Here is a 24889-nt window from a genome sequence, read left to right as displayed (position 1 = left end):
TTAATCTTTCAACGACACCAACAATATAGAAAATCTTATTTACTAAAGCTTAACCCGTAAAGCTAACCCTAAACCTAATTTTTCCCCCCCATTTTTTCCTCCACTTTTCTAAGCCATTGGATCTTGCGCATTTAGGCGCCATTCAATTTTAGCCATTGATCATATTATATTTATCTCTTCTATTTTCCAAAACAACTATTTCGTATTTATCACTTCTATTTTCCGAAACAACTATTTCATATTTATCTCTAATTATAATTTTGGTCATATCCGAAATTTGTTATCAATTCACTTAAATTCGAAATTTGTTTTGCTATAATTTTGGCCAGCCGAATCCTTATTTATAATTTTGGACATATCTTATCTTATCTTATCTATCTTATTTACTAAAGCTTAACTCGTAAAGCTAACCCTAAACCTAATTTTTTTTCCCCCATTTTTTCCTCCACTTTTCTAAGCCATTGGATCTTGCGCATTTAGGCGCCATTCAATTTTAGCCATTGATCATATTATATTTATCTCTTCTATTTTTCGAAACAACTATTTCGTATTTATCTCTTCTATTTTCCGAAACAACTATTTCATATTTATCTCTAATTATAATTTTGGTCATATCCGAAATTTGTTATCAATTCACTTAAATTCGAAATTTGTTTTGCTATAGTTTTGGCCAGCCGAATCCTTATTTATAATTTTGGCCATATCTTATCTTATCTTATCTATATATAAAAGTTAACCCGTAACCTAATATTAGCCCTAATTTTAACTTAAACCCTAGGGATTAAAATTCCCGTTTTAACCCTAACCTAAATCTTAATTCTGAAACAACTATAACCTATTTTTCCGAAACAACTAAACCCTATTTTCCATCTTTACTTTAATGTCCCATTTTCCTCTCTCTTAATTCTATTCATCTCTTTCCCCTTTCTTCATCATTCCCGATCATCTCCTTCCCTATTATCTACTCCCTTCTACACCTCCTAACCAGAAGCATGCCACTCCTTACTCCTCCGAGAAGCATGCCACTCCTTACTCCTCCGATTTGTCCTCACCGCCGTTATCGATTTCGAAAGGTTTACGACTATTATACGAAGCAAGATTTGTGTGAATCGAGAAACCTTGATAACCAATTTCATCATCACAACGATTAGCAAGATCAGCAAGATACCAGTTTCTAACCTTTAACAAATTGTGAAGAAATAGTAAGCCAGTAGTAATTCATCAGCATAATAACCATCTTTTTAATTGTTGTATGGATTACTTAACAAATTGTTCCTATTTTTCAGATCGCATCCCGCGCGATGTTGCAATGGATGGGAGGATCGATTCTGGAAGTTATTGTTGTGAGTTTTTTTTGTTAAATTATGCAAAAATCTTATTTACTAAAGCTTAACCCGTAAAGCTAACCCTAAACCTAATTTTTCCCCCCCATTTTTTCCTCCACTTTTCTAAGCCATTGGATCTTGCGCATTTAGGCGCCATTCAATTTTAGCCATTGATCATATTATATTTATCTCTTCTATTTTCCAAAACAACTATTTCGTATTTATCACTTCTATTTTCCGAAACAACTATTTCATATTTATCTCTAATTATAATTTTGGTCATATCCGAAATTTGTTATCAATTCACTTAAATTCGAAATTTGTTTTGCTATAATTTTGGCCAGCCGAATCCTTATTTATAATTTTGGACATATCTTATCTTATCTTATCTATCTTATTTACTAAAGCTTAACTCGTAAAGCTAACCCTAAACCTAATTTTTTTTCCCCCATTTTTTCCTCCACTTTTCTAAGCCATTGGATCTTGCGCATTTAGGCGCCATTCAATTTTAGCCATTGATCATATTATATTTATCTCTTCTATTTTTCGAAACAACTATTTCGTATTTATCTCTTCTATTTTCCGAAACAACTATTTCATATTTATCTCTAATTATAATTTTGGTCATATCCGAAATTTGTTATCAATTCACTTAAATTCGAAATTTGTTTTGCTATAGTTTTGGCCAGCCGAATCCTTATTTATAATTTTGGCCATATCTTATCTTATCTTATCTATATATAAAAGTTAACCCGTAACCTAATATTAGCCCTAATTTTAACTTAAACCCTAGGGATTAAAATTCCCGTTTTAACCCTAACCTAAATCTTAATTCTGAAACAACTATAACCTATTTTTCCGAAACAACTAAACCCTATTTTCCATCTTTACTTTAATGTCTCATTTTCCTCTCTCTTAATTCTATTCATCTCTTTCCCCTTTCTTCATCATTCCCGATCATCTCCTTCCCTATTATCTACTCCCTTCTACACCTCCTAACCAGAAGCATGCCACTCCTTACTCCTCCGAGAAGCATGCCACTCCTTACTCCTCCGATTTGTCCTCACCGCCGTTATCGATTTCGAAAGGTTTACGACTATTATACGAAGCAAGATTTGTGTGAATCGAGAAACCTTGATAACCAATTTCATCATCACAACGATTAGCAAGATCAGCAAGATACCAGTTTCTAACCTTTAACAAATTGTGAAGAAATAGTAAGCCAGTAGTAATTCATCAGCATGATAACCATCTTTTTAATTGTTGTATGGATTACTTAACAAATTGTTCCTATTTTTCAGATCGCATCCCGCGCGATGTTGCAATGGATGGGAGGATCGATTCTGGAAGTTATTGTTGTGAGTTTTTTTTGTTAAATTATGCAAAAAATTGAATTATTATTATCCCATTCTTGGTGTTTATTCCTTAATGCAAAAATTGAAACTGAATTCACTGATTTTGTTTATGTATTTGACCTCAATCTGTAGTTGCTCGATATCAATCTAATTAGGACTGTTATTCCTCTTGCTATCTATGCATTTTTAATATTACAGTCATTGTTCTATTTTGAGTTGTAATGAGTTTGTAGGATGATATGGTATGTTGTTAGTTTGCTTTAAGAAAATGTCGCATGAAAGAATGACATTTGTTCTGATTTACACTAAGTTTTTATCTTTAGGTGAAATCTAAGGAGTGAATGATATGTACTATGTAATATTTTGGTTTGGTGTACTTCTTTGCATTCCAATGACTTAAATATTAAGCGATCGCCAAATTATGATGTTTATAGTTCTCTTTTGCTTATAATTTCCAAAAACATTTCACATGATTAGAGTGGAAGAGAACAACACCTATCAGAGATCAAAATAAAAACAGAACTAAGGTGGAAAAAATGTCATGCACTTTCAAACAGCCATGTACTTTCAATGTTATTAAATACTTTCAACATTCTGCTTTTTGAGAAGGTATATGTCTATCTTTTTGAAAAATTCATGATTGCACAAAATGATCCTACTTTAAAGATTAATAAGCATCAATATAAACTAAACTTTATGGGAGGAACTGTTGTTTTCAAAGTTACAGCTGCTACTGAAATACCAAAAAGTCACTTTCAATTTGTGCCTTTTCTAGAGAATTCATTGCACATTATCGGATGACTATGCCGTGAGAATGCAACAGTTTTAGGATAATCATGATTCATCGTTTCCTATGACTGTGCTGCAAAACTTCAGGTAATATTCCTTAATCTTCAGTATTTAAACTTTTATGTCAACTATGGTGTTTTTCTATAAAATTCATCATATATTGATTTCAACCTCTGAAGTATCATGAACTTGAGTTAAGATATGTGACTATTTTTGGTAGCGAAATTGAGATTCACGTTTCTACTACTTTGTGTGTGATTTCTTCTATTTCTTAGACTCCATGCATCAAGAATCTTTGTCTTGCAATTTTTTTCTCGATATAACTAATATCTCTTTGGATATTAATTTTTTCTTATTTTGCTACTTTAGGATTGGCCCAATGGAGTCTAAGATAAAGCCGAAAAGGGTTTATCGAAGAAGGAGCGTGAAGCCAACTCAATTGGCACGGCCAGAAGAGGTAAAACTTCTATGAATATGGTGTTTTTTTAGGAAACAGATTTAAGACAAAGTATATAAAAGTATCCATAGGATGTTTTGAGCTATAGTGATTAAATATTGCATCCTAGATTGTTTTCAATTTTCAACTATTCTCTAGCAGTCAGTTTATCACCCATTTATTTGTCGTAGGGCCTAAGTCGAGAATGCAATTAGTACATTACATCTGAGAATGTGCTCCTAACTTGTGTTCAAAATGTGTGAATACAGAATCTGATATAATCAAGATATACTAATTCTTATTATTGTTTTGTTTTTTGCATTAAATCGTTTTGCAGGTTGTTGAAGGTTCAAAGAATGGGAGAAATGATACTGATAAAAATATGTTAACTATGTTTAACATCTGTCAATCTTGAAAATTTGGTTTGAATAGGAACTCTTTTGCACAAACGGTGGAGAACTTATTTGCTTTATCTTTTTTAGTCAAAGATGGAAGGGCTCATATAAAAGTGGACAAGTCTAGACGTCACTTAGGTTGTGAGCCACTTCCAAAATGCTTATTCTAATCCTCTCTTGAAATTTATTATACTTTTATTCTTGATTTTAACAAGATCTCTTCTTCTCTTCGTGGTACAATACCACAACAGCAACATAGAGGCATAAATTATGTTCCTGCATTTCGATTAGTCTCCGCGTCATCCAGCTGCAGCAGAGCGGTTTTATTTTTTTCGCTGCATTTTTTTATCTGTTTTTTCTGTTTTAAATTTTTGTTTCAGCCAATTATTTGTATGTCATATTAGATTTTCAGTTTAGGTGACTGTTCTTTGGCCCTTGAGGATAGTTGGTTTTGGTTAGTTTTCTCTGGGGTGGCTTCTTTTGTTTGCCTAATTTTTTTTTGTTTCCTTTACTGCAGTTGCAAAATAAGAACATTAATGATTTAAGGTTGTTACATTGTATATTCATACATTGACCTCACCTGTACTCTAACAGTGCTATTGTTGCAATATTGCATATGTACAATCTTGCTTCAAGTATCTTCTATATTGTTGAGTTGACGAGTTTTCACTCCTAAATTTTGTTCACCTGAGTTTATGGTAAAATTTTAGTGTTTGTAACTTCTCTAAATACGTGATAGGTAATCATGATTAACTTAATTTTTTATGTTTATTTGCTATTCTTTTTCCAGCCAAGGTATGGTTCGGTATATTAAAATGTGGAATGTAGAGTGATTTTGTAAAAAGGTACTGAGCAAGTTTATTATTGCTTATGAAATTAAGAATTGTATTTTTTTTGTATGACAGAGAGCTTGAGAAAGATGTCGAAATTGTGATTAAGATGTTGTAGCCCGGACCTTTAGGAATCATAGAGCATAAGTTTTCTGCCGAAGAGATTAGTAGGGCTAATGCTACAGTTGCTAAAGCAGTAGCTAATTGGCGAAGAAATGCAACGCTTGAGGACAATAATAATCATATTTTGAAAGACTATATTCACAAGTGAAGGCTGTAAGTTAGAATAGTTTGACAAACCATTTTGATGAAACTACTATTTTAAGATATTCTGTAATGAACTCAGCTCTACCCTCCAAGTTTTTGAGATGTGTTATCATTTAGATGCTTGATGTTGTAAGTACCGGTTAATAGCCATGTTTATTACAATTGTTTTCCACGGTGGTGTGATTGCAAGTAATTGTAGAGTTTTCCCTCTTAATTATAACTTCACATTTTTTGTAAATTGAATTAGTGAACGTTTCAGATCTTCAATTTATCTTTTCTCTTTACATGGGCTTTCATGGTTAAGTTCACAAATTTTAAACTAAAATATTATGATTTATTCTTATCATTCTTTTGCACTATAACTCTCAATTCTTCAATTTTCAGGTTTTTCCGTCTAAATTTGGAGATTTTCTAAAACAAAATTTCTATGACATTTTATCAAGTTGCAGTGAAAATGGATACTTCAAAGACTTTGAGGTCCTTCTTTGGAACGATGATAAATATACTACTCTTATAGGACATAATCAGGATCTTTTTTTTTGTCAATCTAATCACTTTCAACCAGCTCTCACATTATATGTCATGTATATCAATTCTCAACCTTTGCATCTGCCTCTAATCCTCTCTTTTTTTTTAAGCAAAAAGATAATATAAAAAATAAAAAGAAAAAGAAACAAAGACTGGGGGGACGTAGGACCTGACCCAGGAAAACCCAAGCGGGAATACCACAAGATAAACCAGCCTAAGTGGATCTACTCTAATCTATCCTAACAAAAGTTCACTGATCATAGACGCAACCCAGCGAACCCGCGTACGGGCGCGAAACCAGATTACAAAATAAGAATGAAAAGTGAACGTCTCCATAGAACACAGTTAGAGTTTAGTTATGGCGAATGGATCGACCGCCAACATGGTAGCAAAATCCAAGTGCCAACAGCTCCCTGTAAAACAGCAAGTATAAAAGCCTCTAATACTCTTATTACTCAAGGGAAAAGTATATTGAAATCAACAATCATTTATTAGAGATTATGTTATGAAAATCTAACAATGATCTTTTCAATGAGTTAAAGATATTGTTAACTGACGAGGAATGTGAGGGTACAAATGTTACACCTATTGTAGTTTTAAAAAAGTGTTCCAGAATGTTCATTAGTTAATGTTATTATTACTCATGTGATATTGTAATGAAGTTTCAATTATATCATAGTTCATGTGTTTTTAATTTATTGTGCTCATAATTGACCCGTGCGATAGCACGGGTGCGCGATCTAGGAAAAAGCTTATTTAAAAAATAAATCACGGACAAGGAAAAACTTATTTAAAAAAAACACATTAAGATAGAAACCTATTCATGAGTTCTTTGACACGGTGTTTCTAATATTTCGCATCTAATATTATAATGAATTGCAAGTAATATACTAAACTATATATGACCCGTGCGTTAGCACGGGTCGATGGTCTAGTATAATATAAATTCTTATCTTTTTAAATAACAACAATATAACATTTTTATAGGCAAATTTGTTTAAGGATATAATTGAAAGCGAAAAAGTCAGATCAATTTCTTTTATTCTCTTTATACACAATCACTCTATTATTATTATTATTATTATTATTCATGGAATCTCGACAATCACTCTATTACCATGAGAAAGAGGTGCAGCAAATGAGAATCGAATTCAACTACATAAAATAAAATCAAAGGTTAGAATGTTCATGGGTGGCATAGTTTATTATGGTCCTTGTGCATGAGATCTGGAGTGATGGTTCATGAAAGGAGATGACGAGTTTTCAGTTCTGGACTTGGGGAAGACAAAGGCACATGCGAATCAATCTCTGCTTTTAATCTTGATCATTTATTTTAATCTAAGGGTTGAAAATATTCCTACCATTCTCATACAAAATTGTCATTCTCACTTGATATTCCCACAAAATATATATATATATATATATATATATATATATATATATATATATATTATGAAAGGCTAGCTAAGAAACAAAAAGTAATGAAAGATTGGTAAACAATAATGAAAACAAATACTTTTATGTAAGATTTATCCTATGAACTAAAGGGACAAACATGATACATATATAAATGTACTTTAGTGATATCTATTAATTATTCTAATTAAACGAAAAACTTCTTACGGACGAAAATTGTTATAAAAAAAAACTATTTAATTGGTGTAAACATTGCATGTGGTTTGTTACGATATATAGTGTTCAAACAATTAAACATCTATTATACGCAAATGTGAAAAAATAGCTAAAATTATTAGTGTTTATATTGTGTTTCTTTTTGCATATTAAATGTGTGTGTGTGTGTGTCATAATAAATAAAAATTAATAAAAGGTTGATAAAAAATAAGGAATTACAATTAAAAATGTTCATTGTTGAGCGAAATAACTACATTCTGTCCTCGTGAGCTTAGCTCAGCTGGTTGGGACAATGCATAAAATATGCAAGGTCCGGGGTTCAAACCCCGGCCACTACAAAAAAAAACTATATTCTATGAAGCCCAAATATTTCAAAATTGATGATGTACCGATATCCAATATGTATCCTGCTGCGATACCTGTCTGATACGCCCCGATGCGTGCAAGAAGAGTATCCAACAATCAATTTTATTTAAAAAAAATTGTCGGATACGTTCCAGATACTTCAGATATACACAAAGGATACAGTGGTAGAAAACCTATACACACAGAATACATGATTTTCCTATTATTTTTTGTTTTTGTTTTTTCTTAAAATTGTGTTAGGTTTGTAGACTATAGTTGGCCGCGTTTTGTTAAAACAAGTGTTCTAACAAGATGTCTTGACACGTTGGTACGACATCATAGCGTACCTTGTTTCACATTCTTAAAAGATTTGTTTTAAATGTGAGATCACTGAAGGTTTTATTCAAGATATGATTCACGTGGATTTTTGTTTAAGAAGCGTGTGATTCTAGTAGCTGCAGAGGTCGGTTTATGCATTACCGTGTTTCATAAAATGGATGTCAAGACATTTAAGGAAATAATGTATTTTCTCCTAGAAAATTGTGAAGACCATATATTCGTTTTGTTCTGCTTAATGACTAGCCTATGAAGAAAAACCCATTTAGATTTCAGGTTATATATAGGAAGATTGTAAACCTAATGTACTCATTGAAGCTGTCATTTACAAAAGTGTCATTTTAGGTTTTAGTCTGTCCTTGACTCCTTGTTACTTGTGAGCCACTCTTGTGTCAAGTTAATACTAGAGGTGGACTGTTGGTTGAGTTGTAAGCTTTGAATCACTCATAAGCTTTTAAGCATAAGTGGATTCTATTGTCGAGGAGTGTGTCTCCATTTCTATTATAATTGTTGATTATCACTGGTGAGTGATTGAGAGGAAGGTCTCATATCTAGGAGTGTCTTACATAGAAATTACACAGGTAGTGATTAGTTGTGAAGCTAGTAGACCGAAGGTTTTTATGTATGCTTCAAACTAATACTATTATAGTGAATTTCCTTCCTGGCTTGGTAGCCCCCAGACGTACGTGACGTTGCACTGAAGTGGGTTAACAAATAACTTGTGTCGTTTACTTTCTATCTTTATTATTAAGTTGTTATTTGTTATTTGTGTTGTCACGATGTCTTGACATCTTACTTGACATTTCGCTTGTCTTGACATCGTGCTCAACATATTTTCTGCGTGCCAGAATTTCAAAAAGAAAAGAGAAAATAAATGAATATCAGTGTAAACTCAACTAAACTTAACTTTTAAGTAATGAATATTATACAATGATGTTCTTTTACGATATAGATGTATAACACTAACAATGTTCTTTTTGGGATATAGCATGACAGTAATAATGATCTCTTTTGGGGTATATGCAATTGACAAAGTAATGGTGTTCACTTTTTGAGATATATCATACATGTAATTGACTTATTATCACTTTCTTTATTATCAATATTATTTATATGGCTTAAATATGAAAATAGTCCCTGCAAATATATGACATTTTGGTTTTAGTCCCTGTAAAAATATTTTTTTGGTTTTAGTCCCTGCAAATATAAAAAATTTGGTTTTGCTCCTTGGTATTTTGTTTCAGTCCTTGTAAAATTGATTCATATTGGATTTGGTCCTTGTAATATGTAGAATATTTGATTTTAGTCCCTCAAAAAGAGGACTAAAATGAATATTATAGGGACCAATTTCAAAATGAAATGATTTTACAAGGATTATAACAAAATACCAAGGACCAAAACCAAATATTCTATATTTGCAGGGACTAAAACCAAAAAAATATTTTTATAGGGACTAAAACCAAAACGTCAGATATTTGCAGGGACCATTTCCATAGTTAAGCCTATTTATATGATTTATATTTAAGTTGTTGTTCAATCTTTGTTTTGTGGGTTAATATGTTGTCGCGTCATTTTTCGGACGGTCAAAAGACCCGTTTTTGTTTTCACGACTGAACATTTAATTCTTTTCAAAAGAAAGTGGAAAAAGGTTCAAATACCACATTTTTAGGGATTAAGGGTTCGGGGGTCGGTTATATTTAGGGAAGGTGTTAAGCACCCTAAATATTCGTAGTACTCTACGAGAACCTCTTGATTTTATTTAACTTTTGTGCTATAAACTTGCTTGCTTTAAAAAAATGGAATTAACAATGATAAAAGAAAATTAGAGACCTAAATTATCTACGTTTTATTGATTTGGAAGGAAGCATATCCTCTGCCTACGTACCCGTGAGGGATCAAAACCTCGTAGTTCGGGGTTGAAATTGTCGTTTGGTTTGTTTTGTGTTTTTTAATAGTTTTTGAAAAAGGTTTTAAAATGAAAAGCCAAGAGGCAAATTGGAATTTGTTTGTATTTTTGATATTTGAAAGAAAATAGACTTAAAGTAGAATTAAATTGATTGATGATTTGATTAAGAAAATAAATAAAATGAACGATCACTTAATTTAAGATCAAGGTTTGTTTATGAAAATATTTTTGTGATTCTTGATTATTTGAATGTTTTTGTTGTTTTTGAATAATGATATGAAAATTATATAAGCAGAACTAGAAAAAATAATGTTAAGCTGAAATATGCGGTTATTTTAAACATGGACCAGAATACTCTGGAGAAAGATAAGCAGAAATATAATATTAGCAGTTGATTTACGACCAGAGCACTCTGGATTAATTTAATTAAACACGGACCAGATCGTTCTGGAGAATAATTAAATTAAACAAAATATAATATTAACAGTTAATTAGGACCAGAGCACTCTGGATTAATTTAATTAACACGGACCAGATTGTTCTGGAGAATAATATAATATTAATAGTCGATTTAGGACCAGAGCACTCTGGATTGAGGTGTGTATTTAATGACAAAATTTAAATATGCATGTGATAATAGTAGACAATAGAATGTAATGCAAAAAATAAAACAAAAATGCATGAGAAGAAAATAAAAGAGATTAAACGAATTAAAAATGCATTAGAAGAAAATAAAGAGATTAGACGAATTAAAAATGCATGAGAAGAAAATAGAAGAGTTTAAACGAATTAAAAATACATTAGAAGAAAATAAAAGAGTTTAAACAAATTAAAAAAATGCATGAGAAGAAAAAATAAGACGATAAACGGGATTGAAATGCACGAATAAAATAAAATGCGATGCAGGGAGGGGGTACAGACAGTATTATGGGGGGTGCAGGAATTAAAAGATGGGAATTGGGCCTTAGGAAGCTGCTGGGCGCGCTATTGGGCTTAAAATAGACCGGTTCGGTTCAAGTGAACCGAACCGGTTCAGTGAATATATAAAGGATTGAGTCCGGTTTTTTTTCATTTTTTCTCTTTCTCTTCTCTTTCTTCTTTTTTTTTTAGAGAGAGAGGCTCTGCCTTCTCTCTAGAGTTCCGACGGGAACTCCGGTGGTTTCACCACCGCCACCTCAGTCCGATGCGGCGGGCCGACCACTTATGGTAGCGGCGCCGCCGCGAAACCCTTTTTTTTTATTATTTTTTTTGGTTCTTCCTACTCATTTTCTTCTCCTCTTTTCAAATTTCCACTCAAAATCTTCAAACAAAACTCACAAAGCCCTAGATCTAAGTTTAGAAATTTTACCCCTTTTTGTTTGTTCTGGTACGTTTGTGTATGTTTGAGTTGATTTGGATTCGAATTTGAGCTGTTTGCTGTGATGGTGAATCGGTTTTGAGACGTTGCTGTGATGGTGTGTGCGTGTGTTGTGATGGTGTGTGCGTGTGTTGGATTTGAGTGTGTCGGATTTGAGTGGATTGATGTTTGTTGCGTTTCTGGCTTGTATCAAACGACGGTGATGAAGCTTTGGTGTGGGTTTGTGATATCGTATTGGATTGACAGTTTGTGTTGAGGATTGTGATAGGTTTTGAGATATGTTATGATTGTGGATTTTTTTGCTTCTGTTGATTCTGCGCTAGACCGAAAATTCCTTTTTTTTTTTTTTTTTGCTGGAAAATTTTTCTCTCCTCTGTTGGTTGTAGGTGTGGTTCTATTTATAGAGAGGATTGAGACACTGTGTTGGTGAAGGCAGTGACAAAAACTGCCTTTGTGTGGGATGAAGGGAACATTTACAGGCTGGTTTGAGTTTTACGGACCATTTAGATATTTTTGGACCCAAAATTGGATTTTCTTTTATGGACATAAAATAAAATAATAAATAATAATAATAATAATAATAATAATAATAATAATAATAATAATAATAATAATAATAATAATAATAATAATAATAATAATAATAATAATAATAATAATAATAATAATAATAAATAACTAGAAGTAATAATAATTAAAAATTGAGAGAAGAGGGCCCGACTCGGAACCAAAATATGAGGTATTTTAAAATACCTCTCTGCCAAAATTTTCACTGAAAAGGCAAAGACTGATCGGAGTCAAAGGACACGTGTCGGTGTATCTTGGGTCAAAAATTGGAGTATGACAGATGCCCCTATTTAAGTCTCTTCGCCCGGAGATTTGAAGATGAAATATTTGATTTGATGGGCCGAAGAGACTTAAATACCGAAAGTGCACCAATTTTGAGCTAAGATGTCATGAATGCAATGCTTATGAATATAATGGTATGTATGTATGCGACGCAATTATGAATGCAACAAAGGCAAACATATGCCGACTGGGGGACAAAATTGATAATGATTGTTGAGAAGGAAAGAATGCCAATTACCCTTGAAGTGATAATGGAGGACATTACGAGGAAAGAAACCGTCAAATACTTTTGAAGTAGTAAAGACGAACGCAACACTGTCTATTACTTTAAAATTAGTAAAGACGAACGTAACAAGCAATAAAAGTGTCTATTACTTTTGAAGTAGTAAAAGACAAAGTGTGTTACCTTTGAACTGGTAAAGACGAACATGACAGGAAATAAAATTGTCAATCACTTTTGAATTAGTAAAGGACAATGTCTGTTACCTTTGAACTGGTAAAGACGACCAAGAAATAAATTTGTCAATTACTTTTGAATTAGTAAAGGACAATGTCTGTTACCTTTGAACTGGTAAAGACAACCAAGAAATAAATTTGTCAATTACTTTTGAATTAGTAAAGGACAATGTCTGTTACCTTTGAACTTGGTAAAGACGAACAAGAACTAAATTTGTCTATTACTTTTGAATTAGTAAAGGACAATGTTTGTTACCTTTGAACTGGTATAGACGACCAAGAAATAAATTTGTCAATTACTTTTGAATTAGTAAAGGACAATGTCTGTTACCTTTGAACTGGTAAAGATAAACATGACAGGAAATTTGTCAATTACCTTTGAATTAGTAAAGGACAATGTATGTTACCTTTGAACTGGTAAAGACAAACATGACAGGAAATAAAATTGGCAATTACTTTTGAACTAGTAAAGGACAGGAAATAAAATTGTCAATTACTTTTGAACTAGTAAAGGACAATGTATGTTACCTTTGAACTGGTAAAGACGACCAAGACAAGAAATGAAACTGTCTATTACTTTTGAAATAGTAAAGACGTGTGTGTTAACAAAGGACACTCGAGATAAGGTTTGAACAAATACTGGGGAGATTTGGATAGACATTGGTAAAGATGAATATTTGGTGGGACCTGCCACTTGAAACAAATTTGATTGGTGACGCTCTTTGAATCAGTCCTATTGGGGATGACACTATTGAAATTGAATTGTGATTCCAAACTGTTCATTAGTTGGAACTGGCCGTTTGAAACATGATGAAAGTAAAACCTGATCGGTCCGTTGGTGGACTTGGTGACTTGAAACAAGATAAAAAGGTAAACCCAAGCGTCCGTTGGTGAACTGGTAACTTGACACGAAAATAAAAAAAGTGTAAACTCAAGCGTTCGTTGGTGAACTTTGTGACTTGAAACAAAATAAAAAGTGTAAACTCAAGCGTTCGTTGGTGAACTTTGTGACTTGAAACAAAATAAAAAGTGTAAACTCAAACGTTTGTTGGTGAACTTTGTGACTTGAAACAAAATAAAAAGTGTAAACTCAAACGTTCGTTGGTGAACTTTGTGACTTGAAACAAAAAGTAAACTCAAGCGTTCGTTGGTGAACCGACAGCTTGACGTGATTGATATGTGAAGTGTTAGTCTTTGTTCATTACCATGAGGTGATTTATCTGTGTGTACCGTTCGAGCCTTCCAGCGTCTAAATCAACGGTTATATTCCCCCTTTTAACGGTCATGAATAGTGAAAAGTAACCCCTTTTTCTTTCCCCCTAACGGCTACATTCCTCCCTCCTTCTATAAATACTTCACATTCATCTCTTATTTTTTTCACAACCTCCATCCTCATTCTTTCTTAAAATGACTATATTCCTTCTCATTGTCATCACTCTCCTTGCATTCGTTCTTCTACTCATCGACATCTTCCATTATGAAGAAATAGATGAAGAAATGGCGTTTCTAAGAGAGATTGAAGTCGCAATAGCGGTATTGCTTGGTTTACCGTTACTGATCCTGGCTTGGACTATGGAGATTTGTTCTCGTAGAAATCGCGGTTAGAATAATAATCTCTACTATGAAATGTATTTTTTTCTTTTTTTTTTCTTTTTTTTTTTTTTTGGTGTGGCTGCTGGAATTTGCGAGAATCCACCCGGCTTGGTAAGAGTTCGCCGGAATCCAACGGGCTCATAACGAGTGACATCTCTGGACCAGACACACTGGGGATGACACTTTTGATGACAAGAAGGTAAATGCAAGATGTTCATTTATAGAAACTTGCGGCTTGACACCATGACAAGTAAAGACCGGACTGAGGAGACACGACCGAAATGAGATTCTAGGTGACTGATGTAGTGATGTATGAATGATGTTGTATACGTGTTATGTATGCATGAATAAATGAACTGTGAAAATATTAATGTATGAATATATGATTGTTATGAATGTATGAATGTATGAACTGTATATGACAGGTGACTCGGTGAAACGAGGAAAGACAAGTAAGATGGGAGGTGGACTGACGACGCAGTACAAACACTCGGCAAACTTCCTTGAAGATGATACTATTGTGAGCAAATAGAGCCGTTGACGGTGTAAAATCTGGCACAAAGTAGCAACTGATGCCTTTTGGGGATAAAGCCCATTGCTGACGAGAAGTCTGGAAGAAGTTGTCATTTGTAGACCAGCGCAGAGTGTTCCTTCATTGGCATGCTTCAGCAGTCATGCTTTTTGCTTTGAAAATCCCTAACTTTTGCCTGGACCGCCCTTTCGGGTTTTCAGTCCACCGGGAAGCTCATTTTTGCCTAAGTCGCCCTTTCGGGTTTTTAAACTTAGCGAGCTCTCTTTTTCTTTTTCTCTTTTTTTCTTTCTTATTTTTTTTTTTTAGCAATGACTATGCGTACTTGTTGCATCCACCGCTTTCAGAACGAATGCTGACACATGCTTCTATGATACATAATTGTAAAGATGATATGTTTGTCCTTTTTGTTCTTCTCAAAGAAAACACAAAAGTTTCAAAAGAATTTTTAAAGTTTTTTTTTTGCTTCAAGTACTAATATAAAAATGGAAGAAATTTTGCACATACAATAAACAAGAATTCCAAATAAAGAGGCACAGGCTCAAATTGATTTAATAGAAATGGTAACCGGCCAAAGGCATGTCTCCACAGATTACAGAATTTGGAAAATGGTAATTAATATGGGGAAGGTGCATTGAACATAATAACCGCTATGTTCCTTAAACAACTTTGAATTCCACTGCTTTGATGCTTCGATATTGGAGAACTTCTGACAGCTAAGGTGCCCCAAGTGAGCGATGCTTATTCTGATGCAGTTACTTGTCATAATCCCTTAACTTTTGCATAGATCGCCCTTTCGGGTTTTCGATCCATCAGGGTAAACATTTTTTTTTTATGCCTCAAATTTTTGCATGGACCGCCCTTTCGGGTTTTCAATCCATCGAGACGCTCATTTTTGGTTTAGACCGCCCTTTCGGATTTTCGACCTACCGAGCTGTTCTTTTATACATTTTTTAGACAAAGTATTTCTTGACTGCATCAGAATTCACAGGACGAGGTAACTCCTCTCCATCCATATTTGTAAGTATCAAAGCACCACCAGAGAAAGCTTTTTTAACAACATAGGGACCTTCATAATTAGGTGTCCATTTGCCCCTGGGGTCTGGTTGAAATGACTTGATACTTTTGACCACGAGGTCTCCTTCTTTAAGCTCACGGGGACGCACTCTCTTATCGAATGCTTGCTTCATTCTTGACTGATATAGTTGTCCGTGACACAAAGCTGTCATGCGTTTTTCTTCAATCAAGTTCAACTGATCATACCTATCCTGACACCATTCGGCTTCAGTCAACTCAGCTTCTTTCAAGATTCTTAACGACGGGATCTCAACCTCTACCGGGAGTACAGCCTCCATACCATACACCAAAGAGAAAGGGGTTGCCCCTGTTGAAGTGCGTACTGAGATACGATAGCCATGCAAAGCATAGGGTAACATTTCATGCCAGTCTTTATATGTGACCACCATCTTCTGCACAATTTTCTTGATATTCTTGTTTGCAGCTTCAACTGCACCATTCATCTGTGGTCTATAAGGAGAAGAGTTGTGATGTTCGATCTTGAAATCATCGCACATTTCTTTCATCATCTTGTTATTCAAATTGGTACCATTATCCGTGATGATTTTTTTAGGAACACCATAGCGGCAGATGATATTGTTCTTGATAAACCGGACCACCACTTGCTTGGTCACATTAGCATAAGATGCCGCCTCGACCCATTTGGTGAAATAATCAATGGCCACTAGTATGAAACGATGTCCATTGGAAGCTTTCGGTTCAATCCGACCAATCATATCGATGCCCCACATAGAGAAAGGCCACGGGGAAGAAATAACATTGAGCATGGACGGCGGTATATGGATCTTATCCGCATAAATCTGACATTTGTGGCACTTCTTGGCATGATGGTAACAGTCAGCATGCATCGTTATCCAATAATAACCTGCTCTCAATGCCTTCTTAGCCATTGCATAACCACTAGAATGAGTCCCGAACGAGCCTTCATGTATTTCTTGCATTAACAAATCTGCTTCACGCCGATCTATACATCTGAGCAAAACGGCGTCGAAGTTCCTTTTGTACAAAATATCGCCATTCAAGAAGAAACTACTAGACAATCTTCTTAGAGTCCTCTTATCTTTGCGAGATGCCCCGGTCGGATACTCTTGTGTTTGAAGGAAAACTTTAATATCATGGAACCACGGCTTGTCGTCAAAGACTGCTTCAGCAGCAAACACATAAGCAGGTCGGTCAAGGAACTTGACGCTGATTAAAGGTACAATTTTGGGGCAATTCACTTGGATCATTGAAGACAAAGTAGCTAGAGCATCTGCCATTTGATTCTCCTCACGAGGAATATGATTCAATTCTACTTTGTTGAAGAAAGTTAACAGACGTCTGGCATAATCTCTGTACGGTATCAACGCAGCATGATGAGTTTCCCACTTTCCTTTAATCTGGTTGACCACAAGGGCTGAATCACCATGTATCTTGATTCTTTTAATCCTCAAATCAATAGCTTCCTCAATACCCATGATGCAAGCTTCATATTCTGCAATGTTATTTGTGCAATCAAAACGTAACCTTGCAGTAAAAGGGATATGGTTGCCCTTAGGAGTAACGAGGACTGCCCCAATTCCGCTACCATAGACATTAACAGCTCCATCAAATATCAAACCCCATTCTGATTCAGTATCAGGGCCTTCATCAATCAATGGTTCCTCACAATCTTTCATCTTTAAATACATGATCTCTTCATCCGGGAAGTCAAATTTGATAGGCTGATAATCTTCGATTGGTTGATGAGCCAAATGATCTGCCAGGATACTGCCTTTGATAGCTTTCTGAGTGCGGTACACAATATCGTACTCGGACAACAACATCTGCCAACGAGAAATTCTTCCTGTTAAAACAGGCTTCTCAAATAGATACTTGATTGGATCCATTCTAGATATCAACCAAGTAGTGTGATTAATCATATAGTGGCGGAGACGCTTGGCAGCCCAGACTAAAGCACAACAAGTTTTCTCGAGTGCGGAGTATCGAGATTCGCAATCAGTAAACTTCTTGCTCAGGTAGTAAATGGCGTGTTCTTTCTTTCCAGTCTCATCTTGTTGACCAAGTACACAGCCCATAGAGTCTTCTAACACCGTTAAATACATGATCAAGGGTCTTCCTTCAACTGGAGGGATGAGAATTGGAGGTTCTAACAAATACTCCTTGATACTATCGAAGGCTTTTTGACAATCTTCAGTCCACTCGATTCCTTGATCCTTGCGAAGCAATTTGAATATTGGCCCACATGTAGCAGTCATGTGAGAGATGAATCTGGATATGTAGTTCAGTCGACCAAGGAATCCTCTGACTTGTTTCTCGGACTTTGGAGCAGGCATTTCTCTGATGGCTTTGACTTTGTCGGGATCTACTTCGATACCTTTCTGACTGACAATAAAACCCAGAAGCTTCCCGGATCTGACACCGAAGGTACATTTATTAGGATTCAGTCGGAGTTTGTACTTTCTCAAACGCTGAAACATCTTCAACAAATACTCAACATGCTCTTCTTCAGTCCCCGACTTGACAATCATATCATCTACATAGACTTCAATCTCTTTGTGTATCATATCGTGGAAGATCTTGGTCATACCTCTCTGGTAGGTGGCACCAGCATTGATCAAACCAAACGGCATCACTATGTAGCAGAAGGCGCCCCAAGGCGTGATGAAAGACGTCTTTTCTCTATCCTCGGGAGCCATCTTGATCTGGTTATATCCGGAGAAACCATCCATGAAGGAGAACACTTTGCACTTAGCGGTATTATCAACCAATACATCAATGTGAGGTAAGGGAAATTATCCTTCGGGCTGGCTTTGTTCAAATCTCGGTAGTCGACACACATTCTGACCTTGCCATCTTTCTTCGGAACAGGTACTATGTTGGCTACCCATTGAGGATATTCAGAGGTGATTAGAAACCCAGCGTCAATCTGCTTTCGTACTTCTTCTTTGATCTTGAGGGCCATATCAGGATGAGATCTTCTCAATTTCTGTTTAACCGGAGGGCATTCGGGCTTCAGAGGCAGTCGATGTTCTACTACTTCAGTATCTAACCCTGGCATATCCTTGTATGACCATGCAAATATGTCGGCATACTCCCTAAGAAGCTCAATTACTCTTTTTTTAACTGTTGCACCCAACAATGCCCCGATCTTGATCTCTTTCATGTCTTCCTCAGTACCCAGGTTGACAATCTCGATTTCTTCCTGATGAGGCTGAATAGCCTTTCTTTCTTGTTCTAACATCCATCTGATCTCATCAGGAATCTCTTCATCCTCTTCTACCATAGCCTCGTAAACAGGGACTTCAAAGTTGGGAGGGAGCATAGGGTTGCCATGTTCAACGGGCTCATTTATGTTTAGTCTGCACATGATTTATGATTGATTTTAATGAGTAAATGCAGACTTTTGAATTTGATTTTTTTTTTTTTTAAAAAAGGAAGAAAACAAAATAAGAAAAAACAAGATTTTTTTTGGTTTTATGTGTTACCATTTTCCAGAAAATGCGAAATAAAATAAAGTAACGGTCGTGATAGAAACGACGATTTTTATTTATAACAAAAGTATTTGAAGCAAAGCCCTACATGATTTCACTTTCGTCTGGGGCAGGACGAAAGGAATTTTAAGAAAAACAAAAACAAGACAAACACATTACTTAGAATAAGGCATCACAGAAGGGACGTCCACCGCGATCCAGTTGCAGCAAGTTCCTACGGGCGTCACAAAGACAGGTGTTGCTTCTTCAGACTGATCCTCGAGCAGTGCATTAATCTCTGACGGAGCATGAATGAATCCTGCACTATGAAAAGTACCTCCAGTAGGGTTGAATACCCCAGGCTTACTGTTGGGAAAACCTATTCCTTCTTTGCGTTTGTTCTCAGTTAGCTCCACTAACTGACCCCAACCTTCAGTCTTACCTTCTTGTATTACTCTCTTGGCATCCTTCAGAGAAGCCATACAAGTCTCAACCTTCTCCACATTCTCTTCGGAAGAGAGTCCTTGAAAAGACGATCCATCTGTACTGTTACCACCAATAAAGGAGAAGGATGACAAATGGCTAACCAACAATGCTACCTCACCGTTCATGGTTACGAGTTTCCCTTGACTGACAAACTTCAGCTTCTGATGAAGTGTGGACGTTACTGCTCCAGCATTATGGATCCAAGGCCTGCCCAGTAGGCAACTGAAAGAGGCCTGTATTTCCATAATTTGGAAATTAATCTTGAATTCATGTGGGCCTACCAAGATAGGCAATTCTATTTCCCCATACACAGACCTTCTAGTCCCATCAAATGCCCTCACCGTCACTGTGCTGGGTTTCAAGAGAGCCTTCGAACATGACAGCTGATCCAGGGTAGATTTTGGCATTACATTGAGAGCAGACCCAGTGTCTATTAGAACATTCGATAGAGAGTCCGATTTGCAAAGGACAGAGATAAGTAACGCCAAGTTGTGGTTTCTTCCCTCCGGTGGGAGGTCTTCATCGCTGAAACTTAAGTTGTTGCAGGCAGTCACATTTCCTACAATACTTCCAAACTGACTTAACGTTACGTCGTCGTCCACATAAGCCTGGTCCAAGACTTTCATTAGAGTCTCTCTGTGGGCGTCAGAGCTTGATAACAGAGACATGATGGAGATTTTTGCCGGAGTTTGCAACAGTTGATCTACAATCTTGTACTCGCTTCTCTTGATCATTTTCAAGATTTCATCGTTATCCTCATAGGTGGTTCCACTAGACTGTCCCATGGTTTTGCCTTTACCCACATTCTGCTCCTTCATTGGTTCTTCTACCGGAGCACCAGCTTCCTTCTGAACCACAGAAGGGACAATACGTCCACTTCTAAGAATTTGACTACTTTCGGCGATATTATCCACAGGGATTGGCAGATCCAGTGGTATCTTCTTTCCATCTTCTATGATTGCATACTCATAGTTGTATGGGATGGTCCTTTGAGAAGTGTACGGTATCTGTTCTGGAGAGCAAATTACCAGAGGAGTGCTGGTTGGCTTTGCCTGGCTGAGCATTATCACTAGTGGTTCCCGGGTTCTGAATACGGGTGTGATGACACAAACATCTTTATCCTTGTTTTTCCTGGTGACAATTAGCTCTTTTCTGTCTAGCAAACCCTGCACGTCATTCTGGACTTGTATGCAGCCACGAGGATCTACAGAACATATGTCACATGCTTCATGATCATGGTTGAAAAGAATCATCTCACACATCTTTATGTGTATCGGGACCAATGGAGTCTTGATATCACGAGAATTCAGGACTGGGCTGTCTTTTTGATATATTTGGATCATGTTAATAGCAGGCCCATGCGGTGGTAAAGGGTTGTTTTGGGCAATAGGGTCAGGGTTCGTGAAAGATAAATCCTTGTTTTGGATCAGTTTCTGAACTGCATCCTTGAGAGCGTAACATTGCTCCACATCGTGGCCTTGTGCTCCTTGATGGAAATCACATGTGAGCTCAGGGCGGTACCAACGAGGTAAGGGATTTGGTACCTGGGGGCGAGGCTTAGTTTGTACAAGGTTTCTCGCAAGCAAAGAGGGCAGCAAGACTTTGTACAACATAGGTATGGGAGGAAAATTGTTTCTAGGAGGGCGAGGTTGTTGTGGAGCTTGGAAATGATGTTGTTGTTGAGGATTATGTGGTGGAGGGTAATATGGGTGTTGGTAGAGTGGTTGAGGATTTTGTGGTTGATTATTCGGCTGGTATAGTGGTGGATAATATGGTCGAGGATTATGTGGTCTTTGTGGTTGATGATTTGGTTGTTGATTTGCATTGGTGGTGGGCGTGATGGCAGCAACATGTTGATATGCTGGATAGTGTTGCCGGGTTCTTTCATTGGTCATCATACCGACTTCTTGTTCATTCCTCCTTGGAAAATTGTTACCATATTTCTTCGTACCACTAGTAGACGCACCATCTTTCACTATTCGTCCTTCTCGGACACCTTCCTCTACACTTACACCTACGCCGACCATCTCTGCGAAGCTCCTGGATGCGTTCCCTACCATTTTTCCGTAGTAGAATGGACTGAGAGTTCTCAAAAACAACTTGGTCATCTCATTCTCTTCCACCCGTGGGCTAACCTGGGCGGCAAAATTCCTCCATCGATGAGCATACCCTTTAAAAGTTTCTCTATCCCCTTGAGTTAGAGCCTGAAGGTCACTTCGATCTGGAGCCAGATCTACATTGTAGTCATATTATTGCACAAAGGCGTCACATAAATCCTGGAAACCTTGGATGCTTGTTTTGTCCAGGTCCCTGTACCATTTTGAAGCGGGGTTAGCCAGGCTTTCTTGAAAAAAGTAGATGAGGACCTTATCATCTTTATTATAAGCAGACATTTTCCTTACATACATCCTCAGGTGGTCCTTAGGGCAGGAGTCTGCCTTATACTTTTCAAAGTCAGGTACCTTGAATTTATGGGGTATCTGGACATCCGGTACCAAACAGAGGTCGTAAGCAGATTTCCCGTAAGCTTCTTTTCCTTTTAGGGCTCTCATTTCCCGATGCATTTCTTCATATTTTTCTTGTAGATCGTCGACTCTGTCAGGCGCCCCCACACTCCCAGAATGGAAGATGGGCTCTTCTTCTTGTGGTGTAGCATGAACAGCAGGTGTTGCGTAGGTCGCAACAGCTGGAGGAAACATCGGGACTTGCTGGGGAACATGAATTGTATGTTGTAAAGGAGGCATTTGTGTTTCACAGGCAATGGGGCGGAGTATCTCGCCAGCAGTCATGGGCTGAAACCATGGTGTGGAATGTTGTGGAGCAGAATATGTTGGAGTGTCAGCACAGAAGGTCCATTCAGGAGTAGCAGATGTAGTAGCTTCGGTTCGAACTCTGATAGGAGGAGGGGGTGGCGGAGTATGCGCAACTGCCAACACCTTTACCAGAACAGTTAATTCTTCCATCTTCGTTTTCATGTCTGCCAACTCATCCAATTTGGTGTTTAGGGCTGCCACCTCATCACGAAGTGTCGCATTATCTTGCTCGATGCGTTCCATTTTACTTTTGAAGTTTGCTCGAGTGCCGTATACAATAGTTGACCGGTAGCGAGTGCGTCGGGCCACAGTTGAGACGATTTTAACCTTTGAAGTGGAAAAGAAAAATTCAGTGAGACTCGAGTTTGGACATTATGAAATGCAAGATGATGCATGATATGTTTATGCAAACATAGACATGATTTTTTTTCGAAGGACTTATAAAAGTAATTTTGGTAAACGTCATAATTGAAAATTTTATTGAATAGTTAAAGTATTACGAGATAATTCCCTTTCTAAACACAAAGCCAAGGGATAAACTTACAAATAGAAACAAGATAATTCCCTTTTTAACAAAATCGAGCCAAGGGATAGACTCCAAAGTATACAACAGAAAGCATAAAAAAGACAAAACAACTGGGAAACTCTTGAGCTCCTGAAGCAGACTACTCCCCAAAGTCTGGGTTTGTCCCTGCGAAGAAATCCATGCATTCTTTCCTGCTGATAAATTGTGCAAGCATCGCACTTTGAGCTTGAATCTGAGCGTTTTTCTCGATCAATTGTCGCTCTTTGTTAAGGAGCTCATGCTTGGTCTGTAGTATTTCCACATCTTTATCCCCCACTATGGACATAGCTCCCTCGTACTTCCTCTTCCAAACTGCACACACACGGTTTAAATCAGCCACTTTCTTCTGGTACTTTTCTTGGGTACAAAGGGGTAGGGGTGAATGTATCGTTGGAGTGGTTGTGGACAGGCACCTCGGTAGAGTGTAGGGCATCCTATTCTGAATGGCTTTGGCAATGGCCCATTGAGTGTAGGTTTCATAAGTGAGGTCCGATTTATCCCCCAATTGATTGCTGTTTTTCTTATGGATGGTATGCCAAGCTTTCACAAATTGTTCTCTCATACCTTTGATGTCGGCATGTTTGTGATAGAATATGCCTTCGATCGCAATGTTAAGAGGTTTTTCTTTAAGGGGATACCCGAACTGGCGCCTGGCAAGGATAGGGTTATAGCTAATTCCTCCATGAATACCGAGGAGGGGTACATTACTGAATTCCCCACATTTGTCAATGATGGTTCCAGTGTCGTAAGCCGGGTTATACCAAACCACATTATCTGGGGCAAGGGACATGATTTTTTCTGAGTATGGATCTTTGTCTTTGGAGAGGTAGAATTGGGGTAAGTGTAAAACATACCACTTATATAGTAAAGGTGCACAGCAAAGGATGGTTCCATCACCTTTCTTTGTCCTATGATGGATGGAGTGGTAAGTATTAGCAAGGAGGGTAGGGACCGGGTTATTGGTGAGGAAAATTTGGATGGCATTAGTATCGACAAAACCACTAATGTTGGGAAAAAGCACAAGGCCATAGATGAGCAAGGTTAGGATAGACTCGAAAGCGAGGGTTTTTTTCGATGCAGCGAAGATGTTGGCTTTGTTGATTAGGAACTTGGAAGTTAGCCCCGAGATTTGCTCTTTCCCTTTGGTAGTGAGGTTATCAGTTATGTCGGATATCTTGAGATGAAGGGCAGTTGCGATGACTGATGCCCTAGGGTCCTCCTCGAGGCCACTAAAAGGTACTCTATCAAGTATGGGTAGACCAATCAAATAGGAATACTCTTCAAGGGTGGGGACAAGCTGGTAGTCCGGGAAGGTGAAGCAGTGGAGGCGAGGATCGTAGAATTGAACCAAAGTCTTGAGGATCCCTTCGTCGAACTTTGCATTAAGAATCTTGAGCAACTTCCCACGGCGAGACTGAAAACCCGTCAGATCAGTAATGACATTTCCTAAACTCCTCAAGCTTTCCAAATTTTGGCTTTGGAAGCTATACCTCTTAATACTTCTAGTAGCCATATCTACAATGTTTACAACAAAAACTTGTTTAAGTCCTTCGATAAATTTTTTTTTA

At 36.7% G+C, this 24889-nt stretch overlaps 2 protein-coding genes and 1 long non-coding RNA gene across 4 annotated transcripts; 1 reads left to right on the top strand and 2 right to left on the bottom strand.

Annotated features, from left to right (window-relative positions):
• Window positions 1–2248: 2248 nt before the first annotated feature.
• On the top strand, window positions 2249–5611 carry LOC146930770 (uncharacterized). Of its 2 annotated transcripts, XR_015006464.1 has the most exons (7): window positions 2402–2542; window positions 2627–2683; window positions 3158–3289; window positions 3456–3556; window positions 3839–3926; window positions 4243–4438; window positions 5206–5611. It is a non-coding gene; the product is annotated as an uncharacterized LOC146930770 (long non-coding RNA). The 2 variants fall into 2 exon arrangements; XR_015006463.1 differs by lacking the exon at window positions 3158–3289 and having other exon boundaries at window positions 2249–2542.
• Window positions 5612–18858: 13247 nt separating this feature from the next.
• LOC146930769 (uncharacterized) lies at window positions 18859–22999 on the bottom strand. Its single transcript, XM_085707597.1, has 4 exons — window positions 22228–22999; window positions 19638–22176; window positions 18926–19346; window positions 18859–18867 (listed from the first exon to the last, which is right to left on the bottom strand). Exons 1-4 carry the CDS (start codon window positions 22997–22999, stop codon window positions 18859–18861), a joined length of 3741 nt encoding a protein of 1246 aa, XP_085563723.1.
• A 422-nt stretch (window positions 23000–23421) lies between these two features.
• LOC146930768 (uncharacterized) lies at window positions 23422–24834 on the bottom strand. Its single transcript, XM_085707596.1, has one exon. It carries the CDS (start codon window positions 24832–24834, stop codon window positions 23422–23424), a length of 1413 nt encoding a protein of 470 aa, XP_085563722.1.
• Between the last annotated feature and the right edge of the window lie 55 nt (window positions 24835–24889).

The sequence above is a fragment of the Medicago sativa genome, chromosome 4 (genome assembly GCF_051527215.1).
Source record: "Medicago sativa cultivar Bolivia chromosome 4, Bolivia_mono, whole genome shotgun sequence".
NCBI lineage: Eukaryota > Viridiplantae > Streptophyta > Magnoliopsida > Fabales > Fabaceae > Medicago > Medicago sativa.
The sequence above is the reverse complement of the archived record's forward strand: the minus strand, read 5'-3'. Positions and strand labels throughout refer to the sequence as shown.